Source organism: Kryptolebias marmoratus, linkage group LG23 (assembly GCF_001649575.2).
Source record: "Kryptolebias marmoratus isolate JLee-2015 linkage group LG23, ASM164957v2, whole genome shotgun sequence".
In the NCBI taxonomy this organism is placed as follows: domain Eukaryota; kingdom Metazoa; phylum Chordata; class Actinopteri; order Cyprinodontiformes; family Rivulidae; genus Kryptolebias; species Kryptolebias marmoratus.
This window is the reverse complement of record NC_051452.1, coordinates 12068143-12089708: the sequence shown is the minus strand read 5'-3', so window position 1 is coordinate 12089708 and position 21566 is coordinate 12068143. Positions and strand designations below refer to the sequence as shown.

Genomic DNA, 21566 nt, shown 5'->3' with positions numbered 1-21566 from the left:
GTGTTTAACTTTCGGTTCTTCCCTCGACTACTCTTGAAAAACAGAAAATAAAATAGCTTCTCATCACAACACCTAATTGGTGTTAGACTGCATGTAATCTGTAGTGGATCGAGTGCATCATATGGGTTTGTAGTGAACTGTTGTAATATTTTTATTATTCAGGCGGTTTTCTCCGCCTGAAGTGGTATTTCGCTTTTATCTAAATAACATTTGGGTTGAATGTTATTTAGATCATTCATTTTCCAACAACAACCAGTTAATTTACCAACAAGTCTTTAACTGTGTTTATTCCTCTCATCATGGACAACAAGTCCTGTGAATTTGGAGACATTTTTCTTTTTTTGCAAAAGTTACCAGGGGGAACCAAATATTTCAGCCGTCTGAAATAATCGGTTTCCCCTCTAAAAACACAAAGTTGGACCTTCTTAAGGGCTATTGGCAAGTCCCCTTGACTGAAAGGGCTTCCAACATTTCAGCCTTTGTGACCCCAGATGACTTTTTGCAGTACTCTGTTATGGCGTTTGGTATGTGTAACGCTCCAGCTATTTTTCAGAGGCTGATACAGTCTCAAACTGTATCAGCATCTCAAACTGCAGTGCTTATTTGGACGACCTGGTGGTGTATACAGAAACCTGGCAGGAACATTTGCAAACACTTTATCAAGTATTTCACAGATTAGCCCAAGCTTCCTTGACTCTTAACCTGGCAATGTGTGAATTTGGCAAGGCCACTGTGACGTATTTAGGCAGAGAGGTGGGACAAGGCCAAGTGCGTCCCCTTAATTCTAAAGTAGTGGCTATTAATGATTATCCCACACCCAAAACGCGTCGTGAGCTGCGTAGATTTCTGGGCATGGTTGGCTATTACCGGAACTTTTGCAGAAACTTCTCCTCAGTAGTTCAACCATTAACCAATCTACTTAGCCCAAAGATTGAACTAAAATTCAGTTATTAACTTAACACTCGGAGCATCAACGTTTAGGACTGCAAAACAGGAACGCAGCTTACATGCTACAAATTGAACCGGAAATAATAGCTCTCCCTCCGGTCTGACAATGTAACACACAGAACTTAAGCCTACGTCACTCCCTGATAATAGTTAAACCAGTATTCCAAAAGAGTAAGTAAGAAAAATTTATTTGTATAGCACATTTCAGCAGTAAGGCATTCAAAGTGCTTTACATAATAAAGAAGAGAGAGAGCAAAAAATAATGTCCGAGCCTTTTATACATAAATAGTGATGGTCCCGACGTGATGAGGCTTTGAAGTGTGTCAAGAACCCCTGTAAGTCTTTTAGTGAAGCGCATCGTTTGGCACTTAAAGGGGACCTATTATACTTGAGATTTTACCTGATCAGTTCTGCCTGTTTTGAGCTCATTTCAGAATGAGCAGTTTTAGGGCTACATCATTTTTATGCAAATAAGCTGCTATTGGCCACACACCCCAACTCAGTGTCCCATCTCAAAACCTAAAAACTCTCTGAAGGATTACACGGTGCAGATCTGACACACATTTAGATGGTTATTGGTTCAAACAAAGAAGATTCTGACTTTGGGAGTCCAAACCGACATTTGTCAAGTCGGACAGCAGTAATCAGTGGGTCCAAACCTGTAATATGTCCGGACGGCCACCTGGTAAAGATCTGTTTTTTTTCCAACTTTTCTTCTCTTTTATTGTTATTGTTTCTGGGACAGCTGAGCTGTTCAAACTACAACTTTCTTTGGTAATATCATGGGGACATTGCCATCAATAATAAAATGAAGCCACACAGCTCTGTTCTCCATAACTGGGAGAACATGCATGGACACTTTCTATATTACATCCAACAACAGAATGTTTTCCTTTTCCAGCAGACATTGTTCAGCAGTAAAACCAGCAGAACAAAGGTGATGGTCTTCTTGTAATGAAGTGGGTGGAGCTTCACTCGGGTTGCTAGGTGCGGGGCTGGGCTCGGCTTGGGGTTGCTAGGTAACAAGGATTGTGTTGCAACAATCCTGAGGTTTTTGAAACAGGTCGTTTTGCAGACACCAGAAAACATTTACTTATTGTCAAAACATGGCTGGGTGTTTTTTTTTTATGTGCTTGGACTGTTTCTAGAGGCAGTAGATACCCAAATGGAAGTACAAATATGTAAAAAGTGAATTTTGCAAAATGAGTCCCTTTTAAGGATAAATGGTGTCACTGATGACGTATGAAGCCTCACTAGTTCAGGAAAGGATTTTAATTTTGGTGCTCTTCATTTCTTTTTCTTTTTTTATTCCAAATTGAGCTGTTTGTTGTGTGCCAAGGAACTGGGGAACAACAACAACATATCTGTGCTGCAGCATTTTCCTGCTTGTCATAAAAATGATTAAAAATACCACTGGACGAAGCCAAGGGAGGTATGCTCATTCTTCATATTTGTTAAGCAACCATGATAATGACATTGTGGACATGGAGGAGGCTTTCGACCATGTCCCTCAGGGAATCCTGTGGGGGGTACTCCGAGAGTATGGGGTAACCCTTTAATATGGGCTGTTAGGTCCCTATATAACCAGTGTCAGAGCTTGGTCCGCATTGCCGGCAGTAAGTCGGATTCGTTTCCAGTGAGTTTCCCTTTGTCACTGATTCTGTTCATACCATTTATGGACAGAATTTCTATGCGCAGCCAAGGTGTTGAGGGGATCCGTTTTGGTGACCTTAGGATTGCGTCTCTGGTTTTTGCTTCATCAGACCGTGATCTACAGCTTTCACTGGAGCGGTTCGCAGCCGAGTGTGAAGCGGTGTGGAGGAATTTAAGTATCTCGGGGTCTTATTCACGAATGAGGGAAAAATGGAGTGGGAGATCGATAGGCGGATTGGTGCAGCATCTGCAGTGAAGCGGGCACTGTACTGGTCTGTCGTGGTGAAGAGAGAGCTGAGTCAAAAGGCGAAGCCCTCGATTTACCAGTCGATCTACGTTCCTACCCTCATCTATGGTCACGAGCTTTGGGTAGTGACCGAAAGAATGAGATCGCGAATACAAGCAGCTGAAATGAGTTTTCTCCGCAGGGTGTCTGGGCTCTCCCTTAGAGATAGGGTGAGAAGCTCGGTCATCTGGGAGGGACTCAGAGTAGAGCCGCTGCTTCTCCACATCGAGAGGAGCCAGTTGAGGTGGCTCAGGCATTTGATTAGGATGCCTCCTGGACGACTCCCTGGTGAGGTGTCCCAGGCAAGTCCCGCCGGGAGGAGGCCCAGAGGAAGACCCAGGACACGCTGGAGGGACTATGTTTCTCGGCTGGCATGGGAACGCCTTGGAATTCCCCCGGAGGAGCTGGCCCAAGTGGCTGGAGAGAAGGAAGTCTGGGTCTCCCTGCTTAGGCTGCTTACTCCTGCAACTCGACCCCGGATAAGCGGAAGAGGATGGATAGATGGATGGCTAATGACATTGACAGTACTATATTCAACACATTCATATCACAAAAAAACCCCAAAACAAACAAACAAACAAACAAACAAAAAACAATTATTGCACATGTTCATTGAGTTCTGTAGCTTTTAATCATAGTAAAGTATAATGTCATCTAATGCAGTGACTCCCAACCCTGGTCCTCGAGGAACACTATGCTGCATATTTTAGTTGTTTCTCTGCTTTGACACATTTCTCTAAATTTGAATAAGTGAGTGATTACCAGGCTTCTGCAGGCATCAAAGACAGGCAAAAGCAGGGAAACAAAAACATGCAGGACAGTGTTCCTCAAGGACCAAGGTTGGGAACCACTGAACCAGAGAATCTAAAGAAAACCCACATGGGCACGAAGAGTGTCAGGGTTTTGATTTATTTAACCTGCTAAGAAAAAAATCACACTGGAGAGGCTTGTTGTCTGTTTGTGAAGGCCTTCGCAAAGAGGAGAAATTCCACAACAGCTCCTAATGGCGTGCTGTCCAGGAAGTTCTGACTCCTTACTTGGGCTTTCTCTTTTATTAAAGGAAGAAGAAAAAAGGGGTTGATCTGAGCTGGGCAAACCCAGTTCAGACCATAGTTTAAACATAAGCATAACAAAAACACATAGCTGTTTGGGAGAGCCAGATGGTTTGGCGCCTGCGTGTGACCTTCGTCTCTCACGTAGGCAGTTTTACACATGAGCACAAAGGCTGATAAAATAAAAACCCTAACAAGGAGAACATGTAAATTCCTCAAAGAAAGGCCAGGAGGCAAACCTGCAACCTTTTTTACTGTGAGGCAACAGCTCTAACCACTGCCCTACCAAGCCGCCTGCCTACCTACCCATATTCACTTGTCTATTTTTCTTCATACATACTTTATGTTCAGAATCTAGTTTTTGCAATATATTTATGTACAACAAATGTTTAGAAGTACAAGAGCAAGTCAGACCAGAGTCAAATTCCTTGTATGTGAAACATTCATACATGGCCAAAAAAAAACCCTGATTCTGATGGAAATGCTAAAATTTGTAATACAGTAGCTAAAAAAACAGAACACATACTAAAGCTAAAAATATCAATACAGATACTAGAGCTAAAATTAGCAAAACAGTAGCTTATAATTCAAAGTTGCAATATGGTAGCTAAAAGATAAATTTAGTAAAATGGTAGTTAAAAGTAGCAAAACATACATCGTCTACATTGGTCCAAGGACAGATTGTGTAAGTTTAAAAGGAATGTCGATCCCATATGTGATCGCTGTAAACAATCCTCAGCCACACTTTTACACGCATTCTGGTCTGATCCAAAATTACATGGGTATTGGCAATGTATCTTTGATACTTTTTCCGTAATATTTCGACAAACTGTTCATCCATCACCACTCATCTCTCTTTTTGGGGTGCCACCAGCAGACTTCCTTCAGCAAACATCAAAGGACTATGTTAGCTTTCTGCTTACTGGCTAGAAGACTCATTCTTTTTAGATGGAAGGATCCACATCCTCCACTATATGGACACTGGTTAAGGGAGGTTATGTCATACATTCATTTGGAGAAGATCAGATATACAGTTACATAAGATATAAATGGTTGCCAGATATCATAGTATTTTTTAACAGATCCACTATCTTATGTTAAAAGAATTACAGCAGAAAAATTTGTATAATAGTTAAATGTTGTTTGTTTCATTTATGCACAAACCTGTAACTTGCATCGATTGGAGGTGGATACACGTTGGGGTAATAGATCCGGTATAGGAGGGGCGGGGTGGGAGGGATTTCTGTTGTGAGTGTGTATCTCTTTGTTTTTTTTGTGTATTTTATGAGAGCTATGTTATAATAATAATAAAAAGACTTTGATTAAAAAAAAGTAGCAAAACAAGTAAAAAAACAAAAGCAGCATAAGAAGACAAAATGGAGCCAGTAGATGAAGCATATTTAATTTTCTTTGAAACGCTCATTTTCTCAACTCAGTATAAAAGAATCATGCATTTTCAGTTCATCTGACCGTTTCTGCAGCTTCTCATTCGTGCATCCATGTTACAGTTTTAGCCACGTGTTGGATTTGAAAACACAATGGAAACATGAGGTTTAATACATAATTAATCTATAAGACTGGATGGAGATGCCACAATGAAACAGGTGAGCATTACATCTAAGTGTCTTCTTATCAGAAACACAACAATAAAGACAGTCTTGTGGAATGTGGACATGATCATACTATTCGTGTGACCTTACAGCCTTCAGGCTGATCCAAAAACAGTGTCTGGAACATGTGGTTGTAGAAGTCTGGGTGGTAGAGGCATGCCCGGGCGCAGTCAGGGCTGAAATTTAACTCCAAAATCTGAGGCTGCATGATTCGCTCACCTGGACCAAAATCAAAACACAATTTGCATTTCCTGTTAAGAATAAGGAGTGATAGAGACAAAAAAAACAAAAAACAAACAAGGGCTGTCAAAGGTGTCAGTGTAATAAACTGTTGAAAAAACAAAACAAAACATACAAATCTGTAAGTGAGACAAACTACTCAAAAACTGTAAAAATGCCTTTCATAACTTTTACACAGTTATTTCCACAATACAGTTGATTACATGGAATTTTGTGGGTTTTTGTTAGTGCAATTAGCAGCAGCAATTAGTTGTAACACTTCTGATCCAGCCTGGAGTCAGTTCTTCTAAAATTTCATATTTATTCAAAACAAAAGTAATGCAAAAGTAATATTAGGATGTAAAGGGTTAAATACTAGTACATGAATGGACTGTTATGAAATTTTGATAACTGGAATGTTTTTGAGAATGCAAAAGTCCACTTTGAAAGTGGGTCTGCCCGAACAAAGCTTATTAGTTTGTCATTTTGGTTTGAGGTGATTCATTGTCAAAAAGGATTAATCTTTCCACAAGTTACCAGTCTATGGCTGTCCAGAACATAGAAGAACAGAAATAATCTGTGTATTGGAGAATTTAAGGCTGTAGAATCACATTTAGCAGCAATCATGTAAAGTAATTTATTCTGCATGACCTTATTAGTCCCTCAGTTTGATGTAGAAGATGTTGCTTCAGTTAATTAAAGTTTGCTGACATTTGTTTAAGCACCGCTCTCTTAAAGTCCCACCAAATCAATTCAATCATGCTAAGCTCTAGACTTAGACAGGGTCATTACAACATCTTAATGTTTTAAAATTTCCAGTCACTGTTGTAGATTTGAGGCTGGGTTAGGGGTGGGAATCTTTAGGTACTTAACAATTCAATCATGATTGTGACAGGATTATGGAACAATTATTAAATCATCATCACACTTCATACAAAATCCTAGAATAAAATCTTGTTGGTGTGTGGTCAGCTCTGAGGTTTTGCTCACATTTGGTGATAAAACGCATACTTTAAAATGTGTTGGAATCAGATGTCAATTGTGTGCTCTATATACAGATACACACACTTTTTTAAAGCCTGAGACATCTGCTCTTCTGCCTGTATGAGGTCACCTCAATTCAGTGGGAGGGTTATAGAACACCTCCAAAGGTAGTTTTATTTAAAATTTTTGAATGTGCATTGAGGGAAATTAAAAAAAGGTTAAAAAACAAAAACAACTGGACTTCTATTCTGTAGTTGAAGACGTTTCGCTTTTCATCCGAGGAACTTTCTCAATTCAGAAATAGAGAGTGTGGAATTGAGCTTTTAATGCTGAGATGTGACGCAAGCTGGATTGCTTGCAAATTGCTCTCACTCTTCTAACAATAGAGGCTCGTTAGGGTCCTTGACTCACTGATGGGCCACTCTGGTCACATGAGTGCAGGTGTTGCTTGGAGTGAAACTGACTGGGTATCAGGCCTAAAGCTCCATTATATGTTTTTGAAAGCTGAAATCTGAGACCTCCTCCTCTGTTTAATGTTGGTTTCTCCCTTTTGACATAAATGGCTTCCTTTACTCCCCTCTCAAACCATCTGTCTTCTCGGTCCAAAATATGAACATTTTGGTCCAGCTGACAAAGGAAGATGCACAGTTGTTCTCAACACTACTGAGTACCAGGAAAATAATTTAACATTACTGAGTGACAGCACCACCTATGAGACCCTGAAGGGGGACACAACCAGCTCTTACAAAAAGAAGGTCAAGGATTACCTGCAAAAACTGGAAAAGGACAAAACAATCAATCGATCATTGTACTACAGATTATACCCTGGGGAAGCCACTCCCTGCCTGTATGGACTCCCCAAAATACACAAAGAAGGAACACCTCTCAGACCCATCGTCAGCAGCATGAACTCAGTAACCTACAATATTGCTAAACATCTCGCTGGTATTTTAGCTTCTCTTGTTGGGAACACACCCCATCACATAAAGAACTCCGTTGACTTTGCCAACAAAATTTAACATTTGAAGCTAGCTTCAGGAGAAATTCTGGTATCATTTGATGTTACTTCTCATTTCACTTGCGTACCTACATCAGAAGCAGTGGAAACCGTTAAGAAGCGACTCGTACAAGACCATGATTTGAGCAACAGGACCAACTTCACTCCAGATCAGATCTGCAACCTGCTGGACCTCTGCCTTTCCACCACTTATTTCAAGTTTAATGACAGTTTTTACAGACGGAAGCATGGTTGCACCATGGGATCTCCATTTATGTTAAAAGGGAGAAACCAACATTAAACAGAGGAGGAGGTCTCAGATTTCAGCTTTCAAAAACATATAATGGAGCTTTAGGCCTGATACCCAGTCAGTTTCACTCCAAGCAACACCTGCACTCATGTGACCAGAGTGGCCCATCAGTGAGTCAGACAAACAAGGACCCTAACGAGCCTCCATTGTTAGGAGAGTGAGAGCAATTTGCAAGCAATCCAGCTTACATCACATCTCAGCTTTAGAAGCTCAACTCCACACTCTCTATTTCTGAATTGGCAAAGCTCCTCGGATGAGAAGCGAAACGTCTTCAACTACAGAATAGAAGTCCAGTTGTTTTTGTTTTTATCCTTTTTTGATGGCCATTGCCTGGATAACTGAGAATCTACGCCAGCGTGCATTTAGGGAGTTCAGACCTTTATTTAGTGTGATCTGATTGCAATTGAAAAGCTAAAAACCATTCTAAAGAACAGGTTTGAACAACCCCTTAGACCTAAAGGAAACAAAATATTTTTCGCTACACTGCAGTACAATGTTTTTTTTAAACACATTTTTCGGATCTAAATTAACTAAAGTAGCCAAACTGCTGAATAGAGTGACATAAGATTTGTTGCCCCTTTTGGAGAGTATAGGGATGGTTCTATGAGTATCTTAAACATAGAATGATCATGCTCTATTGTGGCTCTAAAGGGTGCAACACAACATAGCAACACTTGAAGACTAGCCAGCATTTCAAACTTGCAAGAAAATAGGCGACTCTTTAGTGCAATCTCTCACCAAATTCTGAGTGTTTGCAAACAAACAACCAGTGAGTTCTGCGGCTGTGTTTTGCATGGCCACTTTAAATCAATGTAAAATTGTTCATGTCCACATTGAGATGCTTCATGATCCCCATCCCCCACCTTACCCCTATGATCCAATTTGGGTTGAGTTTCAACTGTCAGACAGATGGCATCCCGTTTTGACAGTAGAATACTTTGGTACACAGAAGGGTTCATGGTTAATTCACTGACTGTAGGGTGACCAAATCTTGTGGCTGCTAAACAAGCCCAAACCATCAATCTGCCACTACCATCGATGCTATGTGCTGTTTTTAGCCACATAAATACTGTTGCACATTCTCGCCCTTTTACTAAAATAGCATTCCACGATGTTAAGGCTTCACCTTGCAAAAACAAGAATAACTTATTGATAAATATAAAAATTAGAGATAAATTTTACCATTTTGTCCTTGGCTCCACTTCAGCATGAGATCTACAGCATAGATTGCACGGGATGACTGATATGGGTGGATACCAAACGGAGCGAGTCGAGAAGAAGCTGCTTGAAAGAGTTCCTTAAAAGCTTTAAACAATTCAGCCTGAAAAAAAGACAAACCATAAAATGATTAATTTAACAACAAAAGTATACAACACGTCTCTAAAAACAATATTACACATTCTTACTGAGAGTTGGGATCCACTGAATGATTATCAGGCAATATGTTTTCTCTGACAAAAAAAGGGATTGAGGTCATAGGAAGCAGGAGAGCACAGGGTTCTGCAAAACACTCTGGTGGATGCCAGAGAAAATGCACGTCCAAATACACATAGAAAAACAGTATTTAGAGCTGTCAACTCAAATCCCACTCTTTCTCGCCCTCTAAATAGAGGCACCAGCTTTCTGCGGCTCCGTACGGAAAAGTGAGTAAAGAAAATCTTTTATTCTCTTGTAAACTAACCTTCAAACATATGTTACACTTCTCTAAAATTGTAGAAGCTTGGGGACACTAAAAGACTTCAAGATCATGACTAAACATGCTACAAGCTTGCAGCTCGCCTGGTCTTCAAGGCGTCAGGGGCTCGGACCCCTGTTATAACTTCTTGGAGTTTGCATTGCTGAGAAGGCAAGTGCAAAGTAATCTTAGACCATTTTCATGGTGTCCTCACAATCATTAATAACTCATAAATATACATGGTTTTGTAAAATCTAATTGCCCCAGAGTAGCTGCTGAATGTTCGTAAATTTGCTTCAATGATGTAGAAAGAGGAAGTGAGTGCTCATTGTGTTTACCCACAAAGAAAACAAAAAGAAACAGCTTAATCATTGCAATCTTATAGATATTATCTGTTCAAAATATGCAGCACATTTTTAATGTCTAATAAGACACATCCACTGCTAGTGTACATTTCACTTTATATAGTGTATTTGGTATTAAAATAATGTTTGTATGGGTGTTTAGGGTCCCACAAATTCCCACTTGCTCACAGCACTCCCCTAACTGAAACATGTTCCCACAGCTATGGACAGGTTAGACAAACAACTGAAGATTTGAGAGGTCAGTAACAACCCATTTCTGCAAAAGCAGTGCTAGTGTTAATTCAGGGTCAGTGGCCCACTTAAAACCATTTCTTTATTGAAGTCCTAGCATTCTTTGAAGGAATGCATTTTGCCTCCTTTCATGCTAGTGTTTTAAACTAAGATAGATCTTTTGATCAGAAATGACAGAATGAATTGTGAATGACTCTTAAATACTATCACACCTTAATATCAATATCTGTACAATTCCCTGAGGTACAACCATTTTTGTGTAGACTAAGGGCAATTAGCTGTGGTGGCCATCTTAAATTGGGGCGACTCAAAATGTTAATCAGTTGTAGATGTATATCCAGTGATTATTGACATTTAAATTAGTTCACTGACTCATGAAATATTTTGCTAACAGTACAGACAAACTTGGTTAAACAGACACACAAACAGACAGACGTGTAAAATCATAATTGATCTGCCTTCGCTGACGATATTAACTGAACTGATGCCAGGCCAAAAAAACTGGTGCTACAAAAACACCAACACTTTGCTGTCCATATTGAGAAGGAAATTAGACCAGGGACTTGGAAAGGGATGATGTGGTGATCAATAAGACTACCTAAGGTAAAGACAACAGACATAATTAGCCCTCACTGCCATGCAACAGTGCAGAGCATTTGACCTTTCACCCCTCCAAGGCTGCAACCATTTTAATGTACTCGTCTTGCCCTGAGTGCTCAGACTCTGCCTCCTCAAAGGTGGACATGATGGCTGGATTAAGTAGATCCTTCAGGCCACAGCTCTTGAAAGATACTTCTGCAATAGAGGCCCTGAACATGGCCTATTCAGATTCTATGTCCATGACCTCCCCTAGGACATGTGAAAAACTCTCCCTTAAGTGCGAGTTGAAGATCTCATGGACAGGGGGTTCTGCCAGATGTTCCTAGCTCACCTTCACTATTCGTTTGGGCTTACCAGATCTGCCCAGCAGTCTCCCCTGCCACTGGATCCAACTCACCACCTAGTAGTAATCATTTGCCAGTCCCTCCAGGATTTCGCTGGCATTTTTTGTGATTGTTCCGGGCTAAAATGCCCGATTTCGTGGGGCATTTTCCTAAAAGTTGCAATGAAAAGTTGCGATTTTTTTTTTACTAAAATCAATAAAAAAACATAACTTTTAATATATAAACCAAAAATACTTACTAGTTTCGTGAGATAATTACCAACAAACATTGACATTCTCAAAACGTGCTTTATTTGAGAACTTTGATAGCTTATAAACTGACATTCATGACCATTTCTGGATTGTCCCTCCTCTGCAGCTCTCCTCACAGGTTTTGCAGACAGTGTGTTTGTCGATGCGTTTATGTTCAATGATTACACTGGAGGACGTGCAAAACAGCTTCCCCCCACTCTCGTGCAGCTGGGCAGGAAACTGGTTTGGGACCGCAGTGGTTAGTTTTAAGTTGGATATTGGATATTCACGCTCCGCAGAGTTAGCGGCGTCTAGCTCACAGCTGACCCGAAACAGGAACGCTAATGTCGGCCAGCCATTCTCTGCCGGCTCCTTCTCTCAGGCGCGGTGGTTCACTTAGGGACGGCTGGCCGACATTAGCGTTCCTGTTTCTGGTCAGCCGTGAGCTATTCTGATGTTAACAGGATGTGACGTCACATCTCTTCTTCGTGAGTTATTTGGGAATAAAGTTGCGGAAAAGTTGCTGTGTTTTGGACAAAGTTGCAAAAAGTTGCGATTTCGCGGGGTTTGCTTGATTTTGCGTTAATAGTTGCGATTGCAACATCGCGAAATCCTGGAGGGTTTGATTTGTAGCTCTACCCCTCTCATTACCCAAGTGTCTGAAACATAGGGGCGCAGGTCTGACGACACAATTACAAAATTGATTAGCCTAAGGTGGCCTGGTGGCAAGTATAATTATAGGCCACCCTTTGCTCGAACACGGTGTTCGTTATGGATAGCCCATGCCTAGCACAGAAGTCCCAACATCATTGACCACATGAGATCTGAACAACAGAATCCCCAGATGGCACAGGACACCATCCAGAGACTCCAAGAAGGCTTGCTAATCTGAACTGCTCTTTGGAGAATAAGCACAAACAATAGTCCGAACATTCCCTATTGCAGCCCAAAGCCACAGTGAGGTGACTCAGTTGTTCACTGGATTCCCACCTTCATGCACGTGACCAAAACATTTCTGTTGTGAGCCAGGCAAACAAAGACCTTAACGACTCTGTTGTTGGAACGTATAAAAATTTGAAAAAGTTCAATGGGCATGAAGACTTTTTTAAGGCACTGTAAAACGTGTAATGAAAAGGTATTTTAATTTACACTTACTTCCACCTCTTTCCATGAATATTGTGGGTACTGCTTCTCAAACATGGGAATGAACTCATCGTAATGAACCTAAACACAATGATTCAAATGATTCTGCGGCCTGGGTTAACACTGACATTGACATTGAAAAGAGAACAAAAATGACGACAATACATTAAAAATGTACCTGTTTAAGCTCCACACCCTCTGTATAGTTCATAACAGTGAAGTGCTTTTGGTAGTCATCAAAATGATCCAAGGAAAAAGGTCTAAATAAAAAAACAAAGCTTAATCTTCTAACAAGAACAGATTTAACATGAAATATTTATTGCTTTTGCAAATTAAGTAATTACTGAAGTTGATTTTTTTTGCTTTTCAACCATGATACATTTATTACCTGTTAGCAAAGCGAAGCCAGAAAACATTATAGACATAAAGATGCAGAGGCTGCACAGAATGTAACATCAGCATGTAGCGAATGTCAAACTTCACCAATCCCATTTCCTCTCTGTTAAACAGCACTGGATCATCAAGATATTTGCACACCACCTGAAAAAAAAAAAAAAAAAGAGTCCAAATATGACACATGCATTTTAACACTGAGGCAGCAGAAGTACGTTGCTGCTTTAGCTGATAATACAAAAAGTGTGAACAATGATTTGTGTAACTGTAACAAAGCTTTTAGTGTGATTATTTCAACATCAACCTACAAGCCTGCTACTTCTAACCCATTCAAAACTGAATGAGTCTTTGGATGAAAGGTGAAACATCTTCAAGAAACAGGAAAAGAAACAAAAAAAGCTATAGGACTGTTTAAATCATATTTATCTGATAGATTTCAGTTTGTTCATGTTAATAATTAATTTTCTTAGGAGCAGTGGTTCCCAAAGATTTTCTTCTGGGCCCCCCTATGGATTACAATAAAATCCCGCACCCCCCCAAAGAAAATTAAAAAAAAGAAAAAGAAAAAAAAATTAACTGGGCATACACATCATTCAACCAGACATAAACACATTTTGTTTTCAAACTCCACTGAAGTTTATTTCACACTTCAGGTTGCAACAAAACAAACTACAGTTCTATACTGTAGAAGAGTATTCTTTGCCGTCAGTGTTATTTCAAACATATTATTTGTAACAACATTCAACTTTGCTATCATTAATACATTAAAAAAACCTCTGTGCGAAATGGGTTAAAAACCTGTCCATTATGCCTGTTTATTTTTTTTTCCATTCCATTTCATTCCCGCGCCACCCCCCTGCAATGGCACTGCACCTCCCCTAGGAGGCGTGCCCCACACTTTGGGAACCACTGCACTAGAGTTAGTTGTGGAGTTCCTCTGGGTGCAGTGCTTGGGCAAAATTTTTTTACTTTGTATATGCTTCCATTAGGTAAAATTATTAGACAGCATGAAATAAAATTTCATTGTTGTTTAATGACAATCACTTATATTTATCCATGAAACCTGACAAATTCAGTCAGTTACTAATGGCACTTTCACAAAATACTTCCAAGCCAGGACTTAGTCGCCTTCTGGTTGCTTGGTGTGATTTCTGAATGGACAGAGGCGACATTATTACCTTGTTTGCCTTTGTGCCTCAAAACAACAGAGTCTTAAAAATCAGCCTGTGAAAAAATAAGTTGGCTTTGCAGCTCAATAATGTGATGAAGGAATGACATTCAGTCTATGAGACCACTCAGCTGCAGAATTAATGGACAACAAACAGATTTATTACCAAGGAGAGGACTAAAAATGATGTACAGCAACTTTGTGTTTAGTTAAAAAAAAACTATTAACCACAAAAAGAAGACTAAACTGGTTTAATTTATCATGTTTTGAAAATTAAATGAGGGAAATGTCCATCATACATTTAATCATTTAATGTGTCGTGTTCCTCATCAATGCTGCCGAGTTCTCCTCTATGCCTCCTTTGGTTCTACAATCCTCACTTAATTTCTGAAACCTTAGGTCTATTTCGGGCATGGCTGGGTCAGTTAGGCATTTTTGAACGGTCAGAGGCAGCTTAAAGACGGGCCATTTTTGGGACCATTTCATGGCACTGTTTTGTAAAAGTGCCTACAGGATGAGCAGGAACTCAGGGAAAAGCTGAGGGGCGCAAAGACACATACCTAAGAAAATTTGGCTCACAGTCTCACTTCTCCAAAACTCCTCTGGGGAAGGTTGCAGGTCCTGATAGTGTCAACCACAGGATTCTGAAGACCTGTGCCAGCAAGCAGTCTCCTGCCCTATAGCATCTCTGAGCAAGAAACTAGAGAGAGCACCGATCATCTGGATAACCCCCTGCCTGGTTCCAGTTCCCAAGAAGTCGACTCCATCACACCTTCAGAACTACAAACCTCACTTGGGAATTGCCCAAGGTGCCAGAACAAATATATATATAAGAAGGGGATGAGTAGACTTTTTTTGAGGAAGCTCAGGTCCTTCAACATATGCAGCAAGATGTGAAGCTCTTCTACCAGTCTGTTGTAGCCAGTGCTATTTTGTTGTTAGGGGAGCAGCAGATTTAATAAACATATAAAGAAGGTTGGCTCCATTATTCGCTGCAGACCAGTTTAAACAGGTAGTGGAGAGCTGAAAGCTGAAGAAACTGCTGTCCATAAAAGACAACCCAGAAGATCCCCCCAAAAAACACTGGACAGACATACTGTTACAGTTCTGATGCTGGAGCAGCTGCTACAGGAAATTTTCCAGCCTCAGGCCATCAAACAGTCTGACAAATCTGTCAACTCTGATTGCAATTAATGCTGCCTTTTTGTTACACATTTTAAAACATATTTGTACTCTTTCAATAGTTTTGCACAGTTTTAATCTTATTTTGATCAATGTAGGTGTCAATTTGTTGCACTGACTTGATAGTCATTTTTTTCCAACTTTGATTGAATTTTTGTCTGTTGCTGGAAAAAAAATCCCAAGATTTGGAGATGGGATCATTAAAGTAAGTAAAGTAAGTAAGTAAATAAAGTAAGCAAAGTAAGTAAGGTAAGTAAGTAAAGTAAATAAGTAGGTAAGTAAGTAATTAAAGTAAGTCGGTCAGTCGGTTACAAGCATGTTTTAGAGACAAAAAACAGGTTTTGGGAATTGACTGTTAAAGGATTTAAATCTGATCTGTTTTGGACTGAATTGAACTTGTTTTGTCTTTTGTACAGTGTCCTGAGATGGGGTTTTTTGTGAACTGGTGTTATAGAAATAAACTGAACTGAATTGAAGTGTAGTTACCTTCTATATAACTCTTAAGATTGCCATGACCTGGATAACTAAGAATCTCCACAAACGTGATGAAATGATCTAATGCTGTCTGTTCATAAGTGTGCTGGTACCTTTGGTGTACTTTCCCTCTGTCTGATTATATAGTCCAGATTGTTTGTGATGTGTGTGTCCAGTCCACGAGCCAGGTTCCAGGGCTTACAGATCCAGTGGTTGTCTTCTCCCCTAAAACATAGACACATTCTGTAAGTCTCATTAAAACTACATCACTTCTCTTAGCCTGTTGTATTAGTAGTAAGGAAACATTTAGTAAATTTTATACTTTTCAAACCATTTACCTTTATTTACAATATAATTTTTCCTTAAAAATACATTAAGACTTCTGGTTTAGTGGCGAGGGAGATGGCAGTCTAAAATCAGAGCTTTTACCAGAAAACTTTAACCCAACTAAAACACACATCGACACTCAATAAAAGAAAAGATGTGGGACGTGGGGTGGATAAAAAAAGACGACAACAAGCACAAAGACTCCAAAACCAAACAGAAGAAGACTAAGAAATGGATGAAAACTCGAGAAGACATGCCACTAGCCATTGCTAAAAGGGAAATGCTAACGGCTAAAGCAGTAACATGGCAAGATGGCCTGGCTAGCGTAACGAGGGAAATACGAGAGATGAAGCAAGAAATGCAAACTCAACACATTTAAAGAACAGATTGACTACAAGTTGTCCGAAAATAGAAAGGAGCTAGAAGAACAAAAGCAGGACTTGGAGGAAGTGTAAGCATGAATTGGAGAGCTTGAGGACTAGAATATAGAGGTGAAACAGGCCTTGTTGACAGCCCTGAAAGAGCAGCAAGATTTGAAAGAAAAACTGACAGACATAGAAGGGAGATCAAGATGAAACAACATCAGTGGTGTGCACAGACATTTTGGGCGGCAGGTGCTCAAGTAGAAAAAAAGGGCACTTTGTGTGGCGCATAGAACCGCTCGCTGTCGTAGCAGTGTGGGATTTATTACAGGCACAGCTTAAACATCATGTATGTATACCTATTTAAAATTAATAGCCATATTCTGTCTGATGAATGGGTTTAATAATGTTGAATACTCTACAGGTTGGTTTCACAATAAAATTGGTAACAACAGAACACAGCATAATGAAACATAAATGAGATAAATCAATGTTCTGCATGATAATAACGGGGTAGAGATGCTGGATGACACTTTCTTCACAACAGTCCTACAATTTTGTACCCTGGGTAAGATTTTTGATTGCACTTACTGTATACTTTTCTAAATTTCACTGCCAATTTACACACACAAGAAAAATACCGTTGTCTTTGAGGTTATCTGTCAGTCAATACAAAAAAACTGATTATTCAAATAAAACAGATGAGAACAATTTAATGAATTTGAAACAGAAGATCAGAAGCCTATATAAAAATACTTTTTGACTACACCATAACTTCCTACATTTGCTGATGCCAAAGAAGGACACCTATATGTGTTAGTGGGTACCATCCTGTGGGAGACAGGGACATGAGCACCCAGGAAAAAAAACAACTTAATACAAGGATGCATTTTAAGTGGATTTTATTAAAATTAATAAAATAAGAAAATTATTATAGATTGATTAAAAGCTGTAACACTGACTCACAACCAGCCTTTGAGCTGAACTTTGAGTTTAATTTGAAACTTATTTGTCTTTACTTTTACGGAGTGTTCACTATGTGTTTGTCTTCACTACATTCATTCTTTACTCTGATCACAAAATAACATCTGCACCATATAACTGTTGTATATGTTGTCACTAACCTATCCTGACAAATATACAAGATATGTCACATTAATTGAGTCATCTTCATAAACCTTAGTAACTAGTGACTGTTCTATAGTTTAAATTAACTATAACCAGAAAAAGTCTGACAAAATCTTGTTGAGTACAGCACAAGCGCAATATATGTGCTCACAAAAATGAACAAAAGATGCTTGAGAAATTAATGTAACTAGTTCTATCACTAAATGAACTACAAAAATGTTCTAATAAAGCAGTGAAGTCCTCCTATCCAACAGAGAATATGTGTAGCTTCAAAATATGACCATAAGAGCGAATGTAAATGCTTCTAAGTGTAATTAGTCCCATATGAATTGTTACCCAGCTTATTTGGCCTTATATATTTAAATTAAATGTTTATTAGACAGAGACAAAAAGTCATTAGTAGTCAATGTTAACAAGGGACCATTATAGAAAATGTAAATACATATGTGATACATTTATTTATGTATTTATATTCTGTGTTGTCATGCAAAAGTGCTACCTTGGGCCACTAAAGCTACACTGTTAAAAAAATAAATAAAAAAAGTCATCATTAGGGCACTGTTTTGGTTCACAGGGAAAAGGGCAGGTGCTCTAGCACCACTTAGTGTCTATCTGTGCACGTCCCTGAACAACATGCACATTTTTGGGATCCCAGAGGGAGCGGAGGGAGATTCGGTTCCCCGCTACATATACAACCTGCTCAGGAGAGAACTGGAATACCAGCGGACACCCACCTTCTGATTCAACTTGCACAAACCCAGACCAGGAGCTGCACCACGATCGGTAATTGTGAACTTTCTCCAATACGACACAAAAGAAATGATTCTTAAGAGAGCACGGTTAAAACGAATTTGGTTAGATGACAGACAGCTGTTTTTTTAATCATGACTACCCCAGTGAGGTGGTTAAAAATGGCAAAGCATACACAGACGTAAAGAAGATACTAAAGAAGAACGGGATTAAATTCCAGACACCACTGACAAGAATCAGAATTCACTGGTAAGATGGCCCCAAAACCTACAACGACCCACAGGAGGCAGGGAAAGAGATGCAGAGGAGGGGACTGGAGGTGCCAAGAGGAGAAAAGGATCAGGAGGGCATCATGTAGAACAGAATTTCAGTTGCGTTACAATTATTTTAGTTTTCTTTAATTTTTAATTATGTACAGCCCTGACTTTTGGTTTGAGTAACAATAAGTCACGTTTTACTCTTATTTACATTAGCCATGAGTGTTTGTGGCAAAATTGCAGTCCACCTCCCTTTGTAAGTATTCAGTCGTTTGGTAAAATATCTAATCTGGTGAGACACATAATGCAAGTTGGACTTGGTGTAGAATAAGGGGAGGACCTATTTCTGAGTCTTATTCCAACTCTACAGGTGGGGCCTCCTTTTCCAGGAGGCTTTACCCCTCCCCCACTGGGACCAAGAGAAGGCCCCTGCACCTACCAGGTAAATGTTCACAGACGTTTTTAATATAGTTGAAACTGTTGGATGTGTTGTTAGTGTAGAGTTGACAAAGGAACTCAAATGTCTTGTTGCAGATGCAACATAACAAGTTAAAAATCATCTCTCAATGTGAATGGGTTGAATAATCCAATTAGAAGAAGTAAAATCCTCAATAAGTTGAAAAAAGAGAAAGCAGATGTAATTTACATGCAAGAAACCCATCTTTCAGACCTAAAGCATCAAACATTGAAATATATGGCATTTAGAAATACCTTTTTTAGTATATTTAAAGGGAGCAGTAAAAGAGGAGTTGCAATTTTAATTACAAAAAAACAAATTTGAATGTTTAAGAGAAATAAAAGATAAAGAAGGTAGATATGTGATGGTTATAGGGATGTTGGAAGAACATTTGGTTACATTACTTAATATATATGCCCCCCAGAGACAGAGAAATCTTTTTATCAATTAATATTTGATAAAATTACAAACAGATGTAATATGGATTTGTGGAGGGGACTTTAAGATTGTATTAAATCAATCCTTGAACTCCACTAGTAAAGCAAAAAGTAGTAAAACACACATACATAACCTGTTACATAAATACATCCTTGAAGGAATTGGGGATAACAGACATCTGGAGAGAGGGTCATCCACTAGAGAGAGATTATACATTCTATTCTGCCCCACATTCAGTGTATATACGAATTAATTATTTTTTTAAAATGGAGGGTAGATTTAGAATAATAGAACGTAAAATGAGGCCAGCTGACCTGTTTGATCACTGTGCTCAATACCTGAAAATAAATCTAACCAACAGGATCAAGAATACAACTTGAAGGTTGAATTTAGGAATGTTAAATGACCAAGAGATAATGAAAAACTAAATAAAAAAGGAAAGAGAAATGTACAAAAAGGAAATTTGACCAGGGAGGGACAGATCCCACTATGTTGTGGGATGTGCGGCAAGGCCACTAGACCAGATGGAAATGATGGAACCAGACCCAGCTTGCCGAGAATAAACAGTTCTCTTCCAAGAGTCTCTATGGACATAACAAGGTCTACGCAGAAGGCCCAGTTGTTTTATGATGGAAACAGAAGGTGGAATGGAGCAGTTGTTAAGTCCAATCAGCTGGGAAGCGGAGTAGGTCAACATCGATGAGCCAGCCAAGCCAGCCAAGCTAGCAGAGCTAACCGCTAACAACAGACCCACGGTTTTGAAACAGATATCCAGAAGGCAGTGCGATGTAATCCACAGCATAACTTGAGTAGTAGCAATGGAGAGAAATCCAGCAAAAGATGACGACAACTGGAACAATCCAGATGACACAGGAGGTTGACAGAGGCAGCAAAGTAAGCACAACAATAATAGCATCTAGTTCTCAAAGCAAAGTCAGTGCTGCCGTGCTGGAATTGTAGGTTGACAGCAATAGTCCCAAATTCCGATTAGGGAGTGCTAATTAAGCTGTCCATATAAGTACTGGTTGACGAACCACTGATCAAAAAAGTCCAGATAAATGTCCACTAACATGGCAACAGTATAGTGGCAAATTTTAGCGCAGAGAAGCGGCAAACTTGCAATGCCAGCGTCCTCTCCTCAACAAGTCTCAACTAGTATCAACTTTGTGTTCATCAAAACAGGCAGCATAAATTATTACTATGCTGCACAATTAAAGCCAATGATGTGCTGGTGCACCACAAATTGTACAGCAAAGTGGAAGGAAATTCAATTAAATTCAATTCAAAAATACTTCATTAATCCCAAAGGGAAATTAAATAAATGTATAAAATCTATAAAATAGAGTTGAATGTTGAGAGAGATTCTATACGAGCTATGATTGTCAATAAGAAAATGTTTAGAGAAAATGAGGAACAACAGGATTCCATTACAAAACTCACGTTGGAGACTTGGCAGACAATAGTCAAGAAATATAAAATTGAAAACAAAATTAAGATTTTCAGCTGGCTGGCCTATGATTCATACTTGGTTAAAATTTTACTGGCAGCGACCAAGAACGCCATCACACAAAAAAGGGGTAAGGTGGACCCCCCCACCCCACTTTAAACAATTGGATGGACACTGTGGATGAAATTCATAACATGGAGAGATTTTCAACAATCAATAATTGAAGAACTGTGGGAAAATGGATATTGTTTAGAAACCTTTACAGGAACCAATCACATTAAGATGGTAATAAGATAAGTTGTCATCTGTTACTCTGTTTTGTTTTCATATAAAAATAAAAAAATTCCCTTCTCACCTTCCGCGGGTGGTCTCTTTTTCATCCTCTGAGCTTGGGTCCTCTACCAGAGGCCTGGGAGCTTGAGGGTTCTGCGCAGTATCTTGGCTGTGCCTAAAACTGCACATTTCTGGACTGAGATGTCTGATGTTGTTCCTGGGATCTGTTGTAGCCACTGCTCCAGTTTGGGGGTGACTGCCCC

The 21566-nt window shown here is 39.4% G+C and overlaps 2 protein-coding genes across 4 annotated transcripts in view; one reads left to right on the top strand and one right to left on the bottom strand.

The window, feature by feature from the left end:
- LOC108244131 (NLR family CARD domain-containing protein 3) overlaps positions 1-21566 on the top strand; it is a 1204881-nt gene that overhangs the window by 740739 nt on the left and 442576 nt on the right. The window lies entirely within an intron of this gene.
- The window catches only part of ttll12 (tubulin tyrosine ligase-like family, member 12), a 50631-nt gene continuing 34385 nt past the window's right edge, over positions 5321-21566 (bottom strand). For 2 of the 3 annotated variants that reach the window (XM_017440701.3, XM_017440702.3), the window contains exons 9-14: positions 15978-16089; positions 13036-13187; positions 12826-12907; positions 12660-12728; positions 9242-9380; positions 5321-5768 (exon numbers count right to left, since the gene is read on the bottom strand). In XM_017440701.3, coding sequence (XP_017296190.1) covers positions 5617-5768; positions 9242-9380; positions 12660-12728; positions 12826-12907; positions 13036-13187; positions 15978-16089 — 706 coding nt within the window. In that variant the 3' untranslated portion in view covers positions 5321-5616. Of the gene's footprint in view, positions 5801-9241; positions 9381-12659; positions 12729-12825; positions 12908-13035; positions 13188-15977; positions 16090-21566 lie in introns of all 3 variants that reach the window. The other variant, XM_017440703.3, reaches the window with a different exon arrangement.